This window comes from Ambystoma mexicanum, chromosome 1q (assembly GCF_040938575.1).
Source record: "Ambystoma mexicanum isolate Mex_15411 chromosome 1q, UKY_AmexF1_1, whole genome shotgun sequence".
In the NCBI taxonomy this organism is placed as follows: Eukaryota; Metazoa; Chordata; class Amphibia; order Caudata; family Ambystomatidae; genus Ambystoma; species Ambystoma mexicanum.
In genome coordinates this window covers 657,679,303-657,697,068 of record NC_090922.1, presented here as the reverse complement: position 1 = coordinate 657,697,068, position 17,766 = coordinate 657,679,303, and the positions used below count along the sequence as shown (strand labels likewise).

At 44.3% G+C, this 17,766-nt stretch overlaps 1 protein-coding gene across 3 annotated transcripts in view; it reads right to left on the bottom strand.

The window, feature by feature from the left end:
- VAMP4 (vesicle associated membrane protein 4) overlaps nucleotides 1-17,766 on the bottom strand; it is a 436,264-nt gene that overhangs the window by 243,871 nt on the left and 174,627 nt on the right. For all 3 annotated transcript variants that reach the window (XM_069641244.1, XM_069641243.1, XM_069641245.1), the window contains one exon: nucleotides 6,441-6,541. In XM_069641244.1, the coding sequence (XP_069497345.1) occupies nucleotides 6,441-6,541 (101 nt within the window). The remainder of the gene's footprint in view (nucleotides 1-6,440; nucleotides 6,542-17,766) is intronic.

The window sequence follows — 17,766 nt, the reverse complement described above, 5'->3', positions numbered from 1 at the left end:
CAGCAACCTCCTGGAAAGAGTGTTACTGCTGATTATTCAATAATCAATGTTGACGTCACATACAAAATGTTATTAGAAATTATCGAGACCTTTGATATTGCCTACACGAGTGAGTGGACCCCTATGACACTATATAATACAATTGTTCTCCTATATTGACACATTGTTTAAACTGTGGTCACACTTCTCCATGTCTTCATCTCATCAGGCTAAGGATGTTGGTATGTGTGTCACATGCCGATGAGATGGTGTTGTGTTAGAAGAAAAGTTCTAACAGTTGTCTGTATTGATTATTCTCTAAAATCAGAGAAAATAAATGAAAAACCCATCTTATTATGAAATAAACTGTTGCACTGTGTTCGTAAATAATGATGCATGTGCATATTAGGATATGCGTATTCCTGCTCTCAGTCGTGAATCCAATGCGCATAGTGATTCACCTATATTTGTGCAGTTGGTCCCCACAAGTCCAAGGGCCGAAGCACTGCCGAGGGTCTTTGGAGATGAGGCAGTCCAATAGGGCTCCACCGGACCAGAAGCAGGAAGGGATGCCTGTCCTCTTCAGGAGTCTTCCTTGGATCTTCAGTGCGATGTTCATCTATGAGGGATGAACATCGCACTTACAATCGGTAGGTTTTAATTTTTCCACAGTTGACAATACATCCTCAACTATAACCTGCCTGAAGGAGAAAGCCTTTTTCCCCATAGGTCTTGTTGTCACTATCGGTCTGATTCTGTGCAGCAGAGAAGGTATCATTCGTATGGCACTTAATAGGGTAGGATGAGTCTTTTAATGTTGCCTGACCTTGACTGTAAAACAGTCATGGATTTTTTGACACCATGCATCGCTTACCTTTAGCGGGAGTTCCTGAACTTTCCCTTTTAGTTCGCCTAATATTAAAGAGCTCTCTGGTGCTAAATCTGGCTCCCAATATATGCTCCTCCAAGGTTTCTTTTTTGGCTAATAGGATAATCGTTTTATACTGTTTTTCTGCCTCTTTGTAGAGGGCCAAGGGGTTTTCATTTGGAGATTTCCGCCAGCTTCTTTCGGCAGCACATTTGGTATGTCGAGCTGCTAAGATATCTGAGGAGAACCAGTGGCTTGCACCTGGGTGTGTGTCTTACCTACCGTAGCTGGCGTTAAGTGGCGCTAGCTTGTCATAGGCCTGGTTAAAGATGCTACGCAATTGAGATGTATGAGTCCAGCGAGCTGGATTCATCAATTGCTGAGACTAAAGGCAAACATATACGAGAAAATGCCTCAGTAACCCTGCTAGTGCATCTACGCATAGTGGATTTAATGCGTTCACTTTCTTTACCATGAGATCTGGTGTCAAAAGTGAAAAAGAGATCAAATGGTGGTCAGACCAACAACAGGTTTTGACCTCTACCTGTGAAGTAATCGGATTTCTAGACAGAATCCAGTCTAGCATCTTCCCCCCTTGATGGGTGGCCATGCTAACACACTGCTTAAAGCCTAGATTCGCCATGAGACTCAAGAAGGAGCATGCCTCCAGGCCAGTGGTATTGTTAGTCCATAGATTAAAAGGGTTTGATAAGAGGACCCAGAAATGCCAAGAGTTGCTCACGAAAATCTGGCAGGGCAGTTGGGGGCCAATACAGAATTAATATGCTGAGGGTAGACGTATAATTAAAAGACCCTCACATGCATTATACTTGAAGTATAAAAATTCAAGAAATCTTTATAAATAATGGAAATACCCCTTCCCTTCTGTCCATTCCGATCTGTGTATAGGGCTTTGTACCCTGCTGGAGAGGCAAGTTAGAGAGAATATTGATTGGTGTCACATAACCCAGTCTCAGTAAGGAGCATTACATCCACCTGCGCAGACACAATGTAGTCAGCTATCTCAGTGGCATGCCCTGCTAATGAATGAGTGTTCAACAGCACTGTTTTCAATGGAGTACAAGCCTGAGGGTAGCGGTTCACACTTGTAAAAGCTGAAGATACCGAACTGCTAACCTCCTCTATTTCATTGCTAACAGGCTCATCAGTGCCCAACCCAGACTGGATAATTTCCCCCGTTAGCATGCTTGAGTGGGGGGTTTCAGTATTGGGAAAGGTGCCTATTAAGGAGTCGCACGCTTCTGCGTGCAATCTCAATTGCCAGTTCTAATGAATACGCTGAATTAAACCGCTAAGGGTCATAATTTGCTTGCAGACAGAACAATATGAAGCTTATAAGACGTAAAAAGTACACCGTCTATCTTAGTTGTGGGTGTGTAGGTGTGTGGGTGTGTGCCCCCTTCCACCTCCCTTACACAAACCGGCCTGTTAGCACCAGGCGCGTTCGTGTTTTACATTTAAGCTACAGGAAGTCTGGGAGCTGTAGTTCCCAGGACTTCCACCACACGTGCAGAAAGATAATTCTGCTTTAAATCGTGTGGAATCTACTTCAGGAGGATGGAATAGTGCACACAAGCACCACATGGCAGCAGCAACAGAATGTCATAGTTAACTACAATGGATAAACACGACAGTGTGAGGTGAAGCCCCCAAATTTCACCAGCTGATGTTCATTTCCCAGAAATGACCCAAACCATTTACTGGCCGGTTCAGAGACATTCCCAGGCGTTCTCAGTAGCTCGAGAATAATGTCATGGTCAACTTTATCAAACGAAGCAAACGGGTCTAGCATCACAAAGAGTACCAGCCCTGCTTTATCTGCGACCTCCAGCAACCCATCATACACCGATAGCAAAGCCATCTCAGTCCTGTGCTTAGGCCGGAATCCTGATTGAAGCCCGTCCAGCAGCGCCTCCTTCTCCACAAATGATTTGAGTTGGGAAGTTGCCACTTTCTCCAGTATTTTACTGGGCCACGCTAGGCCTGCCACTGGCTGATAATTTTTCAGGCAAGCCGAGTCCAAGTTGGTGTTCTTTAAGAGAGGTGTAAAGGTGGCATTTATTAGCTCACTGGGAACCAAGCCTTGGGCCAACGATTTGTTGACAAAGGTGGTCTGGGCCAGGCGTCTTGCAGCACAGGCGGGTAGCATAAGCAAGTAATCATTAGTGGGCTTCAGATTCGCAATGAGGGATTGAATGAAGTCCTTGGTAACGGGTCGAAAATCAAACTGCACACCATCCTTGCTGCTTTCGACTGACGATATACCTGGCCGGGGACCTGGTCCGGAGCAGTCTGCCACCCCATGGGCCAACTGGCCTTCCTGGGCCTTTGCCACAATACTCTGCTGTATTGCTTCTATTTTATCTATAAAAAACATGTTAAAGGAATTGACTTGTGCTAATGAAGGCTCAAGGGATGAGGCAATACAATTCGGTTTGCAGAATCTGGTAACCACTGCGAAGACTTCTCTAAGCTGCTTACTGGCATTAGTGATTTCTTTGTGAAGAAAATCCCTTTTGGCCCTAAAAATAGCCTGTTAGTAAATCTTCAACGCTGTCTTAGCCCTCTCAGCACCCTCAAGTAATCTACTCTCTCTCTATATTTTAGCTGTGCGGCAGGCCTGCTTCCGAAGATTTCGGGGTTCTCCTGCTTTTGGGTTTTAATGGGCCGTATCTGGAACATATAGTATCCAGAATCATGGTGCCCCAGACAAAGAATTCTTTGCACAATAGTGTCTCGTCGATGCTGGCTAGCGCAGCAGTAACCTCTTCCCTTGGAATGCTGGCCAGATCTCTGGTTTTTCATGTCAGCACTAACGGTCCACCCTTCCTCGCCCCATTCCCTCTCTAGTCAGGTCGAAGAATTGGCAATGGTGGTCGGACCAATGAATGGGAACCATCTCCTTTAACGCTACGCAATTGCCCCTGGTCAGTAGCACATCGATACAGTGGACTTTAACGTGAGATACGGCAGTTCGTAGCAGGAGAACCCGGGTGTACCATTATTTCACACAGTTCTTTCGAGTCTGGGGTATTAAAATTGTCCATCCAGATATTCCAATCACCCAAGCACATGAGTTCCTTATATCTGCGCCTAGTGAGGGTCAGGAAAATATCCAGATTCTCCAAAAATCTATTGGCGGAGCCTGGGGCCTATAGCCCAAGAAGACCTTCACTGATGACGTAGGGGATAGCCTGATGGACACCTGACCCACCTGGGACCCGTCGGTGCAGTCTAGGGCCTCAAAGTGGGAGACCTGCATGGAGGATCTGTAGATCAAGGAGATGCCCCCCGCATCCCCTTTGCCATTCCGATTGATGAGCAGAATACAGTAATCAGCGGGGACTAGATGACTAGACGGTGGAATAATGTCTGTAGCCCCTCTGAAAACCAAGTTTCGGTCACTAGGATTATATCCAGGTTGTGCAGGTTAATGAGTTCTTCCACTTCCACTGCATGAACAATGGCAGAACGGGCATTGATCAGTGCTGCTGTAAGCACAGAGTTGTCCACAACTGCACATGGCCTCCATGGCTCCAGTATAGTTCTGGATATGCCAAAATTAGGGTTTTTAGTCAGTGCTCGCAATGTAAGGGAGCCCTTCCCATTGTCAAGCTATTTTGGGGGAAGGCCCCTCATATCTCAGTCCCACCATCTTCTCCACTAACTTAACAGTAATACACGGCCACAGAGTTGTTAACCTGAAGAGTAGCACCAAGGAGCCATTAGCCGCCAGTCACATCTTCACTCCGGGACAAACCGATAGCATGTCCTGCAGACTACCGCTCCTGGCCGCAAACAGGCCTAAACAGGCTTCGCGTCAGCGCTTCAGGTCTGATAAGGCCTGTGATGCCCATGGAGGACACGTGTGCGGTGAGCAGATCTTAAGAAATGGCTGCAGGAGTCGTCTTCTTATGCAAAATCCAGCCTAGAAGCAAGTCCAAGCCCACCAATGGTAAGGTCTGCACCATTCAAACAGCCAGTAGTTGTCCAATCATTGACTGACACACACACACACACACACACACACACACACACACACCCCCCCCCCCCCCCCCCATATGGCCACTAGCCATACGTGGTAAACTCGAATGTGCACATTAGAGATAAACTCGAATGTGCACATTAGAGATAATATAAGAACTGGCAACACAAGCCCCAGATTTGCTTAAGTGTAGCAGAGAAGCAGGGAAACAGCCAACAAGCGACTCCAGTGACCACATGGCAAAGATTAAGGCTGAAAAGGGTGGGACTAGAGGTCCTTTTCAAGACTTTTAGGGGAAGTTCTGGTCCTCGAGGGGATATCCCAGACAGTGATTGCCCAGATAACGCACTGACTACAGTAGCCAATGGGAACAGTAGAGACTTTGAGGAAGGAAGGGGAGGGCTATAAAAAGCCAGCAAATTATGTTTAGAGTGAGTGGTGTACAGGTGAGGCCAGAGAGAAGGAGCAGGAGGTCCAACATACCAGTAAGGAGGTTTTAGCAGCTAATGGATGACTTAGCAGCGACTTTGAACTGTTTACAGAGACAGGAGGTATGGTGTTTGGGTGAGAGAGGGGTACAGGTTGGGTGTGAGTGATAGAAAGGTTGGAGGTAATAATGGAGTGGGAGTAAGAGGTGGGATGAGAGTAAAAGATAGGAGAGGGAAGTGAGGCATGATGGGGAAGGAGAGTAAAGACCGTAGTATTGGGGAGGAGTGAGATTTTGAGGGAAGCAGATAGGATCGGAAGAGAGTTGGCAGGTGGAGACAGAGGGGGGGGAGAGAGAAAGAGAGATAGAGAGAGCAAGGGAGCGGGGGCGGGAGAGAGAGAGAGAGAGATAAAACCAGGAATTTGAGTGTACTAAGAAGGGAGAGACCAGGAGAGAACAGTCAAAAGGGTGGATACGTGAGAAGAGGGAGAGATCAGTTGGAATGTGGAGAAGCTAACTCTATAGTAGATATTGACAGTCAAGGCTGTTTTGAACCCATGTTAACTAATTCTTTATTTTGCATTTCTTTTCTTCAACCTGCTAATATTGCCTTTGATTTCATTGCTGTGATCATATCCTTCTTTGGGTACGGTCTCTCACTTTGTTATAGATGCCTCAGGGCCCAGAATGACGCTAGCCTCAGATCAATGGATGAAGGAAAAAAGCATATCTATGTAGGTGGAGGGTGAAATACAAAGCAAGAAATGCATCCTAACGTACTGAGCCAATAAGAAATGACCTCTCATTTCATATTGATTTGCCTACTTTGAGGAAAGCAAGCCACTTGCCAAGCTCTTAAGTTAAAGCAGCACACTACAATCTCAACATAATGGGTACCCACTTTCCTAGGACGCGTGTGAAATGAGCCTCAGATGTAGCAGTGAACATTACTTGAAAAATGCATTACAATTGATTTTCAGTTTATATTCCAACAAAGAAATTGCTCAGTGCCAAATGATTTACACCCAGTACTAAATAACACTTGGAATCATAATAAAAATGATCTAAATAAAAAAAAATTAAAAAAGGTTTGAGAAGGAAGTATGTGCTGATGCTCTTTCATAACCAAAATACGATAATCTGTAGTCCATGCATCTCACCAGATTTGTCCTGCAGTTCATCTAACCGTTCTCCTCTCTCAATCACCTTGGTGATGTTCTCTTGCATGACATCGATGACCTCATCCACTTGGTTCTGGACGCTGGCAAAGAAAAACAAACAAAGCATTAATTGAAACTTGGTGTGCAAACCATACGCTAAAGCAGAATGGCATTTAATGAAGGGAAAGCTGATCAAGCAAGCCAGGATTGGTGAAGAGTGCAAAACTGCAAAATAGGAACATGGAGCCCAATGTGTTAATAATGAAGTAGAGGTGTGTCGGGTGACCAGAGAAGGCGTGCTGAGGCTAGAAAGTTAATGGAATGAAATCTGTTGTGACTGCTGCGGTTAGTATGGAACTTTAGGTTAACCCAACCTAAATTCAAACAAGAAAACAAACTGGTGTTCCATAAACATGCCCTGTCACATGGTAATTATAATGAGTCCAGTAGAAACTGGAAACGTTACTATTTTATTCCATGATCAATGGTGTATCTGCCTGCCGACAAGTGTTTCGACCAATTTGGTCTTTCTCAAGGCAAAACTTACAAATCTCTCAAGATTAGTTTTCTACTTGGCTTGTTTTTAATGTGCGAACTAGTAGCTTTGCTATGTTCAAAACTGAATTGTCATGGCAGTTGGCCCATGTATAACCCGCCTGACAAGTAGTTTCCCACAGAATGGTGTACGGAAATACGTCTGGGTGGGTTTGGAGAGGGCTTATACATGATCACAAACAGCATCACCTCTAGATTGGGTGCCCTTATTCAGTAATTAACATACTGTGCGTCCACATAACCAAAATAGATTAAATCTATGAAATATCTAACGTTTGTATAGATTTAAAAAAAATATTTTAGACTGCATTGTTTAACATGTTTTGCATAGCCTCATGCACAGGTCTATTTATACATCACATACTACACACAAAATATCCACGGCATAGTGTGTGTTCATTACATTGAATACATTTTTTATGTCTGGCATTTTGAATGTGTGTTTAATGGTACCTACATATGTGGCTTTTAAAACAAATTACTTAGTCAAATAGGTTTTCAGCCTTTTCCTACATCAACATTCTCACAAGAATGTAAAACACATACCTACAACATATGTCACCTCACTCCCTCTTCTTTGCTGCCCTCTTTCTCAAAGCAGAGCCTCTTTAAACCGGTTTATCCAGGTGCTTTATGCAACTATCAAACCTATGCGTCACAATTGATGTGATCAAGAGGAGCATGCCAAACATTTGAACCTCTCCAAGAAGCATTCAGTCTTCCTCCTCTCACTCTTCTGTATAATCTACAGTACATTGCAACCAACAATATTCTAGAACATCTTCATGAGAGTCACACACCATAACTGTCTCGCCTCATTTCGGATCCTCTTTGCGCTCTCAGCCTCCTTTTATAGTGTGACCAAAGTGTCGAACGAACAAAACATCCACCCCTAGGTGCTCATACTCATGTGGATGTGTTCTATCTAGCTTTGCCTGCACCTGTTGAGTGGAATGCTCTGCTTGATTGATGTAGAAGGTAAAGCAGAGAATGTTGTCTTATGAGAGGGTTCTAAGGTTGTCAGTTGGAAGTAAGTGATCACAGGGAGGATGCTGGCTGTGCTGGGGGGACAGCACCATGGAAGGGACATCCACCGCCCCCCAAAGGATGAGACCCTCTCTCAGGTGGGAGTTCAGCAACGTGCAGTGGGGACAGGAGGCCCAACCATCAATGAAGCGCTGCCAGATGCAGTGGGGACATTGAGGTCCAATAGTTGATGAGGCGCTGCAAGGTGCAGTGGGACTAGAGGTCTAGCCAGGAGCACTGCAAGGGCAGTGGGGACTGTGTGGCCCAATCATTGAAGAGGGGCTGCAGAGGCTGTGGGACTAAAGAGGCGCTGCAAGGGCAGTGGGACAGAGGCCCAACTGTTGAAAAGGCGCTACAGAGGCAGTGAGTAAGAGGCGCAGCAAGGTGCAGTGAAGAGACGCTACAGAGGCAGCGAGTTGTAAGAGGCGCTGCAAGGTGCAGTGAAAAGGGGCTGCAAGGGCAGTGGGGTCTATGAGGATCTTTCATTTAAGAGATGCAGTGAAGAGTGTTAGGCCAAGGGCCAGTGGATTGCAAAGTGGCTGTCAAGAAGATCTGGTTTAACATGGAGACTGTTGTGGAGCATTTGGACATTGCCGACTAGAGATGAAGAATTGTTTAATTTGTGCTGTCCCAAGGCTGCGGCTTGCTGGGCATGGAGAGAGCAGCTGAGGAAGAGCAGTGACAGCAATTACCTGTGGCACTGGAGCAATCATGGGAGCCGGAGCGCTGATGCAGTTTGGTCGTGTGGGGTCCTGGAGTGCAGCGTTGGGCTGCAATGGGAAGTCTGGTCCCAGCATGAAGTCCGATGGAGCGGAGAGCTCAGTTTCTCTCTATGGCTCTCCCTGCAATGGTGACGCAGAAGAGAATGCAGGGGGTGCTGGCGTTTGCTCTGGTGTAGTGAAGCTGACAAGTTTAGAAGCTTTATATGGGGAAACCAAGTTGAGTTTCGAACCGATCATAAGCCCTTAACTCAAGTGTTCATGTCAAAAGGTCTTAATAAAGTATCCAACAGGATGAGGAGATGGGTCATGATGTTGCAAGAGTTCAACTACACTGTGATATATGTTCCAGGAATTAAGAATGTGTCTGCTGATTGCTTATCTCGCTTGACTAACATTTCCGAGATTGTCGATGAAGATGAAGACATGGAAGTTGTCTTTTGTGTGGAAACTTCTTCCATCTCTAAGGATGTTTGGGATCACGCTGAATCAAATGATAATAACATCATGAAATTGAAAGAATTAATTCAAAGCCATGGTTTTATGAAGAAATCAAAATTTGAAGAGGCCGACTTGAGTGTTTTTTGGCCTGTTGCATATGAACTGCATGTTCACGGTAATTTTGTAATGAGAGGAGATAAGGTCATTCCTCCGACGGATCTGCGTTTGAAGATTATAGAACTGGGACATGAGGGTCATCAAGGAGTGATAAAGACCAAACAAAGGATTAGGAACGACTATTGGTGGCCTGGTTGCGACCTGCAGATTGAGCGATATATTAGGGAATGTATCCTTTGTTGCGATGATGAAAAAAAATGTGTGGGTTCCAGACAGCCAATGGTTATTACTGACATTCCCAATAGTGTTTGGAGGGATATAAGCATGGATATTTTAGGTCCCATATGTTGCAAGGGTGTACAAAAATATTGTTTGGTAGTCATACATCTCCTCACCAGGTGGGTAGAGATTTTAATTGCCTCTAGTATCACGGGTAAAACTGTAGTTGAATTTTTCTCAAATATATGTGAGAGGGAAGGATATCCGGGAAGTATTCTTTCCGATAACGGTACTCAATTTAAGTCTAAAGAAGTGGCAGATTTCTGTAAAAAATTTGCTATTGAGCACAAGACTAGCTCAATTTACCATCCCCAAACTAATGGATTAGTAGAACGTTTTAATAAAATCTTGAAGGAAACCATCAGAATGGCTTGGGCTAATGGGATAGATTGGGAGGATGCGGTCAGGGAGAAAGTATTTGCCCATCGTTTTACTCCACACACCAGTACAGGTCTTTCTCCCTTTGAGCATAGTAGGGGAAGAAAAGCAAACACCAAATTAGCTCCCATTTGGCTTATCAAGGGGAGTAAGGAAATAGAGAAGAATTTGGTCAATGCAAAAGACAAAATTAGGGAAACGCAAAAGAGAAACAAGATAAACTATGATAAGAAAGTACGTAGCAACAAGTATGATAGGTCTACAGCTGTTGGTAAGTTGGTCAAGGTGTTACTTCCTCCTGCTCTAAGAAATGGACCATGCAAATGGTCCAACCCTATTAGGGTTATAGAGGCTTTTCGTCATGCTGTCAGGACAGAGGACAAAAGGATATGGAATGTAGAAAGAATTTGGATGTGTGAAAGTAATGATCTTAACAAGAAAGATAAGAGAAATGTAGGCCAGAATACAGTCAGAAATGTTAAAGTTTCTAGAAATTTAAGCAGTGGTGTGAAGAAATGTGGTAGTGCTGTTGAGAAGAAATGTGGTAGCAATTCTGAGAATTTTCAATTTTCCTTGCCAACCACCTCCAGACATGGAGGACGCATGTCCAGATCTGGCAGATCGTATCGTTTGCCGAAAAGGATGGAGGACTATGTGGAGTTTGCATGAACCAGCTGGAAATTTTGTTTCATGAGTTTTTGTATATAGTTTGCGAACAATATAAAGGGAAGGAGATGTGTAGTATATTACCATTCTGATAGAAGCTGCCTGATCTCTGTGGGACATGCCTGATCACATCATGGTATGTAGAATCAGAACACTATGAACTCAGGTCTCATCAGAGTTCTAGAAGAGAGGACGGCAATTGAACTACAACTGTCCAGCTCTCGTTGCTACAAGCAGCCTCCCTCCTCTTTCTTTCCGTGTAACGTACTTGCATGATTAAATATACTTACAATTATAACTGCCTTCCGCTGTCTCATATATTACTCCTGTTGCGGTCCACTTCATTCATATTTTTCTTGTCCAACAGGACCTAAACAGTGCAAGAGTAATGACTTCCTCTTCTCTGCACTACAATTGGGACCACAAATCACTCCTGCATAATGTTCAAAGGACTTTATCCACCTCTTCCAAGGCAAAGCAGGTTCATCAGTGCTAGGCATAAAGAAAGCAGGTGGAGGCACACTGCTAAATGCCATGACAATTTATGTTTATTAGAACCCGATAGTGTATGTATGATTCAGTTAAGACCCCGTAAAGTGCAAAACTGTGCAAGTTCAAGTTCTGCTTGAATACTGTGTGTAGGGCACAGTAATGTCCAGGAAACGTGGAACGTACAGCGCTTTTCTGCAGAATCCTTATAAGTATGTGTGTATTTAATTTTGATTGAGTAAAGTTAGTTAAATACACTTTTCTTTATCAGAAGGGAAATGGATCCTTAATATAATTCAGAAAGTAAGTATTCAACTTGTAAAGTGGTTATCATAAAGTATTCCATGAACTTGCACTGAAACAAAACAGGATATTCTGCCTTCAATGGTGTGCTGTATACTCAGCACTTTCAATGTGCACAAGAAACGAAGGCCTGCGTTGGGGAAAAAACGGCGTACTGTGCCTTTAAAGGTGCCTTCCTTCTTCAGCGCATTCAACGCATGCGCGAAATCCGAAGAGCAGTGTAAACAGAAGAAGCCGAAAGGAAAGGCTGAGACGGCTTAGTGATGTGTAGCACGGCCCAGCAACATCAATCGAATTTCATACATCCCATCTGCCAAAGAGCGAATGAAACGCGGCAATGGCGTGAAGTATTTGAGACGGGAAAGGAAGCGTTACCTTCAGGAACTATAAGACGGGGCCGCTACTACGCTCGGGCATGAGCGGAGCGGCTCCGTACACATTGATGAGGCAATAGTTCAGTTGGAGCCATCCTCGTCGCCAAATGAAGTGGACCGCAACAGGAGTAATATATGAGACAGCGGAAGGCAGTTATAATTGTAAGTATATTTAATCATGCAAGTACGTTACACGGAAAGAAAGAGGAGGGAGGCTGCTTGTAGCAACGAGAGCTGGACAGTTATAGTTCAATTGCCGTCCTCTCTTCTAGAACTCTGATGAGACCGGAGTTCATAGTGTTCTGATTCTACATACCATGATGTGATCAGGCATGTCCCACAGAGATCAGGCAGCTTCTATCAGAATGGTAATATACTAGTCGTGTGGGGTCCTGGAGTGCAGCGTTGGGCTGCAATGGGAAGTCTGGTCCCAGCATGAAGTCCGATGGAGCGGAGAGCTCAGTTTCTCTCTATAGCTCTCCCTGCAATGGTGACGCAGAAGAGAATGCAGGGGGTGCTGGCGTTTGCTCTGGTGTAGTGAAGCCGTCACTACAATGAGCCTTCGCTTCCATGGAACGATGGAGGAGAATTAATTAAAGTAAAGAACCCCGCGACGTTCAGATTATCTTTGTTTTTCCTCCCTTTCTTCTACGTGCGTGGTGTCGGAAGGATCAGCGTGACGCCTTTGCTTCTGGCGTTGCTTGGAGGACAAATGGGGCACAGGCGGCAGGGGCCTCCCTCTGGAACAGCCTCCCTGAAACTTGAGGAGAACCATCTCCGGTTCCGGAAGAACCTCAAAACCTTCCTCTTTGCTTCCGCTTTCTCTCCTCCTCTCCCCTGTTGAATTTCTGGCTGAAACTGTACTGGTTACCTGGCCACCCTCTGATCTCGGGCCCAGGTCCCTTCCCCCACCAGTTACACACCTGCACTGCCTCCCTGGCAACCCCCGCACTTGGGGACTGTTTTCTGTATCCCTACAGTCTCCCACCAGCACTTGACACTTCCTGATGTTTGCACTTACCCTTGCACTTGCCACCAGCTGTCCCTACTTCTCTTATTGTTATTTATTCTATTACCCCATGTACTGCACTGTCCCTTTCCCACCTCCCACCTCCCACTCTGCACTTTTCCTCTTCCCCTTCCCCTGCATTTGCGCAATATGAATGACACTCAGCCTAGTAGGATCAATGTCGCTGTCTTTCCTCTGTTCCCACTCCCTGCTGCGTCGCGCCTAGAAACACTTGTGTATAGGCGCATTAATAAATGACATATCATATATCAAAGAAAGGAAGATAGAGGTACCGCATGTATTAGAGGTGCCGCATTATTTACTTTGCCTAGAGGCCATGCGCTGTGTGGATATTTGGTGCAGCATATTAAGGCGATTGAGCACAGAGAAACGGTCAAGTCACCAGTGAGACAAAGTGGGGGCCATGGGCCCAAAGGTACTTTTATGTTATTTGCGTAATAGTACTGTTGTATATGCTGTGAATTGAGATGGTGGTATGTTTATTAGCATTTATAGTGGTATGATGTAAAGGATATTGAAAAAGTGAGGGATTTGGAGAAATGAGTGGTGAATGGTTTTGTAGATGAGTGCCTCAGTGAGGTCGACTGTGAGGTGCGCAGTTTGTGATCGGAGGGGCGGGTCCTATGGCGCGCAACTGGTAACAGGATGGCCGGGTGGGTCCTGTATGTGGTCAGCATGGTGCCGCAGCGAGGTTAATAGTGGTTGGTAGTGAGGTGCAGTTGGTAACAGGATGGCCGGGTGGGTCCTTTATGTTTGCGTGAGATGAGTGAGGTAAAGGTTGAGTGTATGCGGAGAGTGAGTTGGCATAGAGTGGTATAGAGTTATTATAGAGTGCATTAATTTAAGTTTTGCATATTTAGATGTTTAGAGAAATGTGGTAATATGTTTTTCTCCACAGATGGACTTTTAGTATTTTACTGATCTCAAAGATGTGGCAATGTCATAACATGTTGTGAAGATTCGTATTAACCTTTTGATTTCAGGTTGGGACTTTGATGGACAACAGGTTGATGAAATGTTAAATGTGTCACAATGCAAAACCAGTGCATCAGTTAACAATGTTTAAGATTTAGTAATGTGAATAATGAATTGTATCAGAGAAGTTGTGTTGCTGGTGTTCAGTGGTCCATTACTCTCTGTTGTTGTTAGTGTTGCCAAAGGGGGAAGATATGTGATATCTAGCTTTACCTGCACCTGTTGCATATGAGTGTAATGCTGTGCTTGATTGATGTAGAAGGTAGAGCAGAGAAGGTTGTCTTATGAGAGGGTTGCCAGTTGTGAGTATGTGATCACAGAGAGGATGCCGGTGGATGTCATCAGTCCCAATTACTTACCTGACTTAATGAACTGGACCGGATGTACTTGGAACTTGGTAAAGAAGTTAACAGTTCACCCAGAGATGTCAGTCATTATTGGCCAGGGACCCAACTTAACAGGATGCCCAGGCACATGCAATTTGTTGGAGTTCCTAATGGTTAATTCCAAGGAGGCCTCAATTTCTACCTCTACACCGCCTCACTCAGTAATCATATTTTTGCATGTGGGTTTGCTGAAGATTAGTTTGTTAATGACACACAAATTAGTCTTGTTTATGCATTTATTTCCATGCTTGTATTGCACTTTAAGCATCAAGTAGCATCAGAACGCATGAGCAATACGATTGTAATCGTGTGATTTGCAATCACGTGATTTGGAGGAAGTTGAAAGTGGGGTGTTACTTCCAGAAGAGCCTGGTCTTCAATCACTTTACACTGAGAGGATGAAGCTAGTATATGAAAAGACAGATCATTAGTCACTTTGTAAATTTGAGATTGGTGAGTTAATGACACCAATGACAATTTTAGTACCCAGAAGTCTAATTTCAGCCTAGCACAGGAAGCCAATGAGCTAAAGTAACCTAAGATTGAATCAGGTTCACATATTACTTAAAGATTCAAATAGGACAGGAATAAAACAAGTCTTTAGATGTTTTTTTTATAAGAGTATGTGTGGATTGCTTTGTCTAATGAAAATGGTAGCAGGTGCCGCAATAAAGCACATTGGACCATAAAAGGTCCTGCCACCATGTGAGGCTGGAAACCCCGGGTCCCGTGGGGTTGGCCGGCAAAGGCCACATGAAACAGAAGTAACACAAGGAAACTCAAACCAGGGAGTTAGGTCGAGTGATCCAGAGTCACAGAAATACAGGGATTTCACCGAAAGTGAAAAAGGTGCAGTCAATATGTCACTATTAGGAATCGCAGGAAGTTATGCAATAGTGAATGTCGGACCACAGACTACAACTCCCATAATGCCTCTGGATCGGCACAACTACACTTCATTTAAAATAAAAACGAATACAAGGGGGTTGTATAACAGGAATGAAAGGTTCCCTTTTCCCTATAGCCGTGGCGGGAAGAGCTACGGGGTGGTCAAAGTACGGCATAAGGGAATTGCATTGAGCCATAGCAAAGACAAAGAAGCAGAAAAACCAGCAACTCGGGAGGCGGAGAGGGGAAGGGAGGTGCTGACTGGGGGAAGGTGGAAAGAATTGAGCACACCTGAAAGTGAAAAGGGAGGAGGAGAGGTGCGGTTAAAAACGGCCACCTGGAACTGATTCTCTCTCCCGATTTTTGCATCTAGGAGCCGAGCGCGGGCGCAGAGGAGTGGAGCCCGGACATCAGTGGATTCGAGTGGGCATACTAGGTCAGTCTACCCCTGGGACAGAGGAAGCCCCTACAGCCGCACATTCAAACCAGGGAACAGGATAACCACAGTGAAAACCAAGACGGCAAGGAAAGAGTGTTCCTTGAATTGCTGTGACATTTTACAGCCGGAGATCTGATTACAAGAGTACCTTGCCGGACTGGGAGGAATGTTCTGTTTCGTTTTCTTTATTTTCCTTTTTTCTTTTTGAATACAGCTCACGAGGAAAAGCTGGCAGCAACCAGGGGAAGGTAAGTGAGGCGCAGGACTGAACGCCAGAGCCGGATGGGATAATGAACTCTTGAAGTTTGTTTTGTTCCTTTCTCAGTTATAACTTTTCACATGAACAATTGAACTCTCATAAAGAAGGCAACCCGAGGCTGGGCTTTGTTTCGTTTCTGAATGCACAGTGCCATCGAGAAGCATATTTACTTTTGCCTAAATCCGTTACCAAAGCTGCAATTCCGTTCTGAATGCCTTAATAAACCCTTTTGTTTGCTGAACCTGAATTACTGACTCCTGCCTGCTATTGAACACACCATTAGATTACATTTTGGGACCTCCAAACAGTGTAGGCCTGCAGATCTACGATTCCTAGATGGAACATAAAGCCTAGTTGTTTAACTCAGGAACTTTGGTAATGATTTCTGAAGACTTTGATATGTTAGAGAAACAAGGTTATCCTCAATACAGGCCAGAACTGGCAACCAATAAAGCTTAAAGAGGATAGGCAATCTGTTTCCAAGAAGGAGAACTACTATTCTGGCAACTTCCTTATGAATAATATGTAATGTTGGGGTTTGTTTTATTAGTACAAACGCTCAACAGGGAATAGCAGTAATCTAATTTTGATAATATGATGGCTCTGGCAATGCGGCACAAAAAATGGATAATCTTTTAAAACGATTTGGGCTAACAAATCCAGATGGGAGTCGAAATAGATCTGTAAAGTTTTAATTTTAGGTACAATGGGTAAAAGAAATTCAACTATGAAAATCTGAGGACGATAGAGTATTTGAGTCCGGTTGATGGTCCAATGACACAAATTTCCATCATTTCGGCACATGGGCTTAGCCAGTTGCATTCCAGTCAAGTTCTGCCGGTGGCTATGATTGAAAAGATAGCCTGGCATTCTCCAAGAATATATTAAAAGAAAGCTTAAAGTAAAACTGCATGTCAGCAGGGTAACTGTGAAAGCGTAGTTCAAGGTCCGTAATTAGATCATATACAGAGTTATTATACAAATTAAAGAGAAGGGGCGGGGGGAGAGGGAAGTTCCATGTGGGATTTCACAGGTCATCAGGTAGCTAGAGTGAATAAGCTATTTGAGATAAGACAAATTGATCTATTAGAAAGGTATGATGAAAACCACTAACACCTGCTCTGAGACCCAGGCCAAAAATGTCAGACTATTTGGTGGTCCAGTGTATGAAATTCAGCCCAAAGTTCAACATAATCAATAGGGAGACTTGGCGACTGTCCATGATGTATAACAGGTTCTCAGATGTCCAAAGTGCCAACTACATAACTTGATGGAGAGGGAAAATGTCCGCCAGGCTCACATGAGGCTGAAAGAATCCAACACCCTGATTCATGGAATTATTTGCGTGAAAAACGCAGATTTGCGCGCCTTTCTGCCCGAAAATCCCTATACTTCAAACAGGGATTTTCGGCCAGAAAGGTGCGCAAATCTGCGTTTCCCACGCAAATAATTCCATGAATCAGGCTGTAAATGTTCTCGAAGCTTGACTCTAATAATCCTAGTACTTCGACTAAAAAAGGAGCTTTTTCCATGGACTGATGAATAGACAGAGTCTGGCACAATGCCTTCCCTGAAGGAAGGATTGACAAACTTGGTAAAGGAGGGTAGCAACCATCTATACAGGCTTTAACTATTGTATGGGGCAAGATGACAAGAAGTCAGTTTTATCGGTCAAAGAATAGTTTTCAGATCAACACATGTAGCTGGACGAAATACAAATAGTGGGAATCCCATTACCAGGTTAGATGGGCATAAGGGATCAGGGGAAGGTTAATTTTCTGGAAAAAAGAGTTAATCATTCTTATCAGCATTCTGTTTGCATACGGAGAGTAAAGAAGTGTCAAAGTAATCATGGATCGAAAGAAGCCAGTCAAGAGCAGTCGGTTTATTAGCCTCGGATAGGATTTTGTTTTCAAACAATAATAGTGCAGAAAATGTTTGCCTGGTAGCTTTCGAAGTACTGTATATAGAGGATGGAAAGAAAACATAAGCCAACAACAAT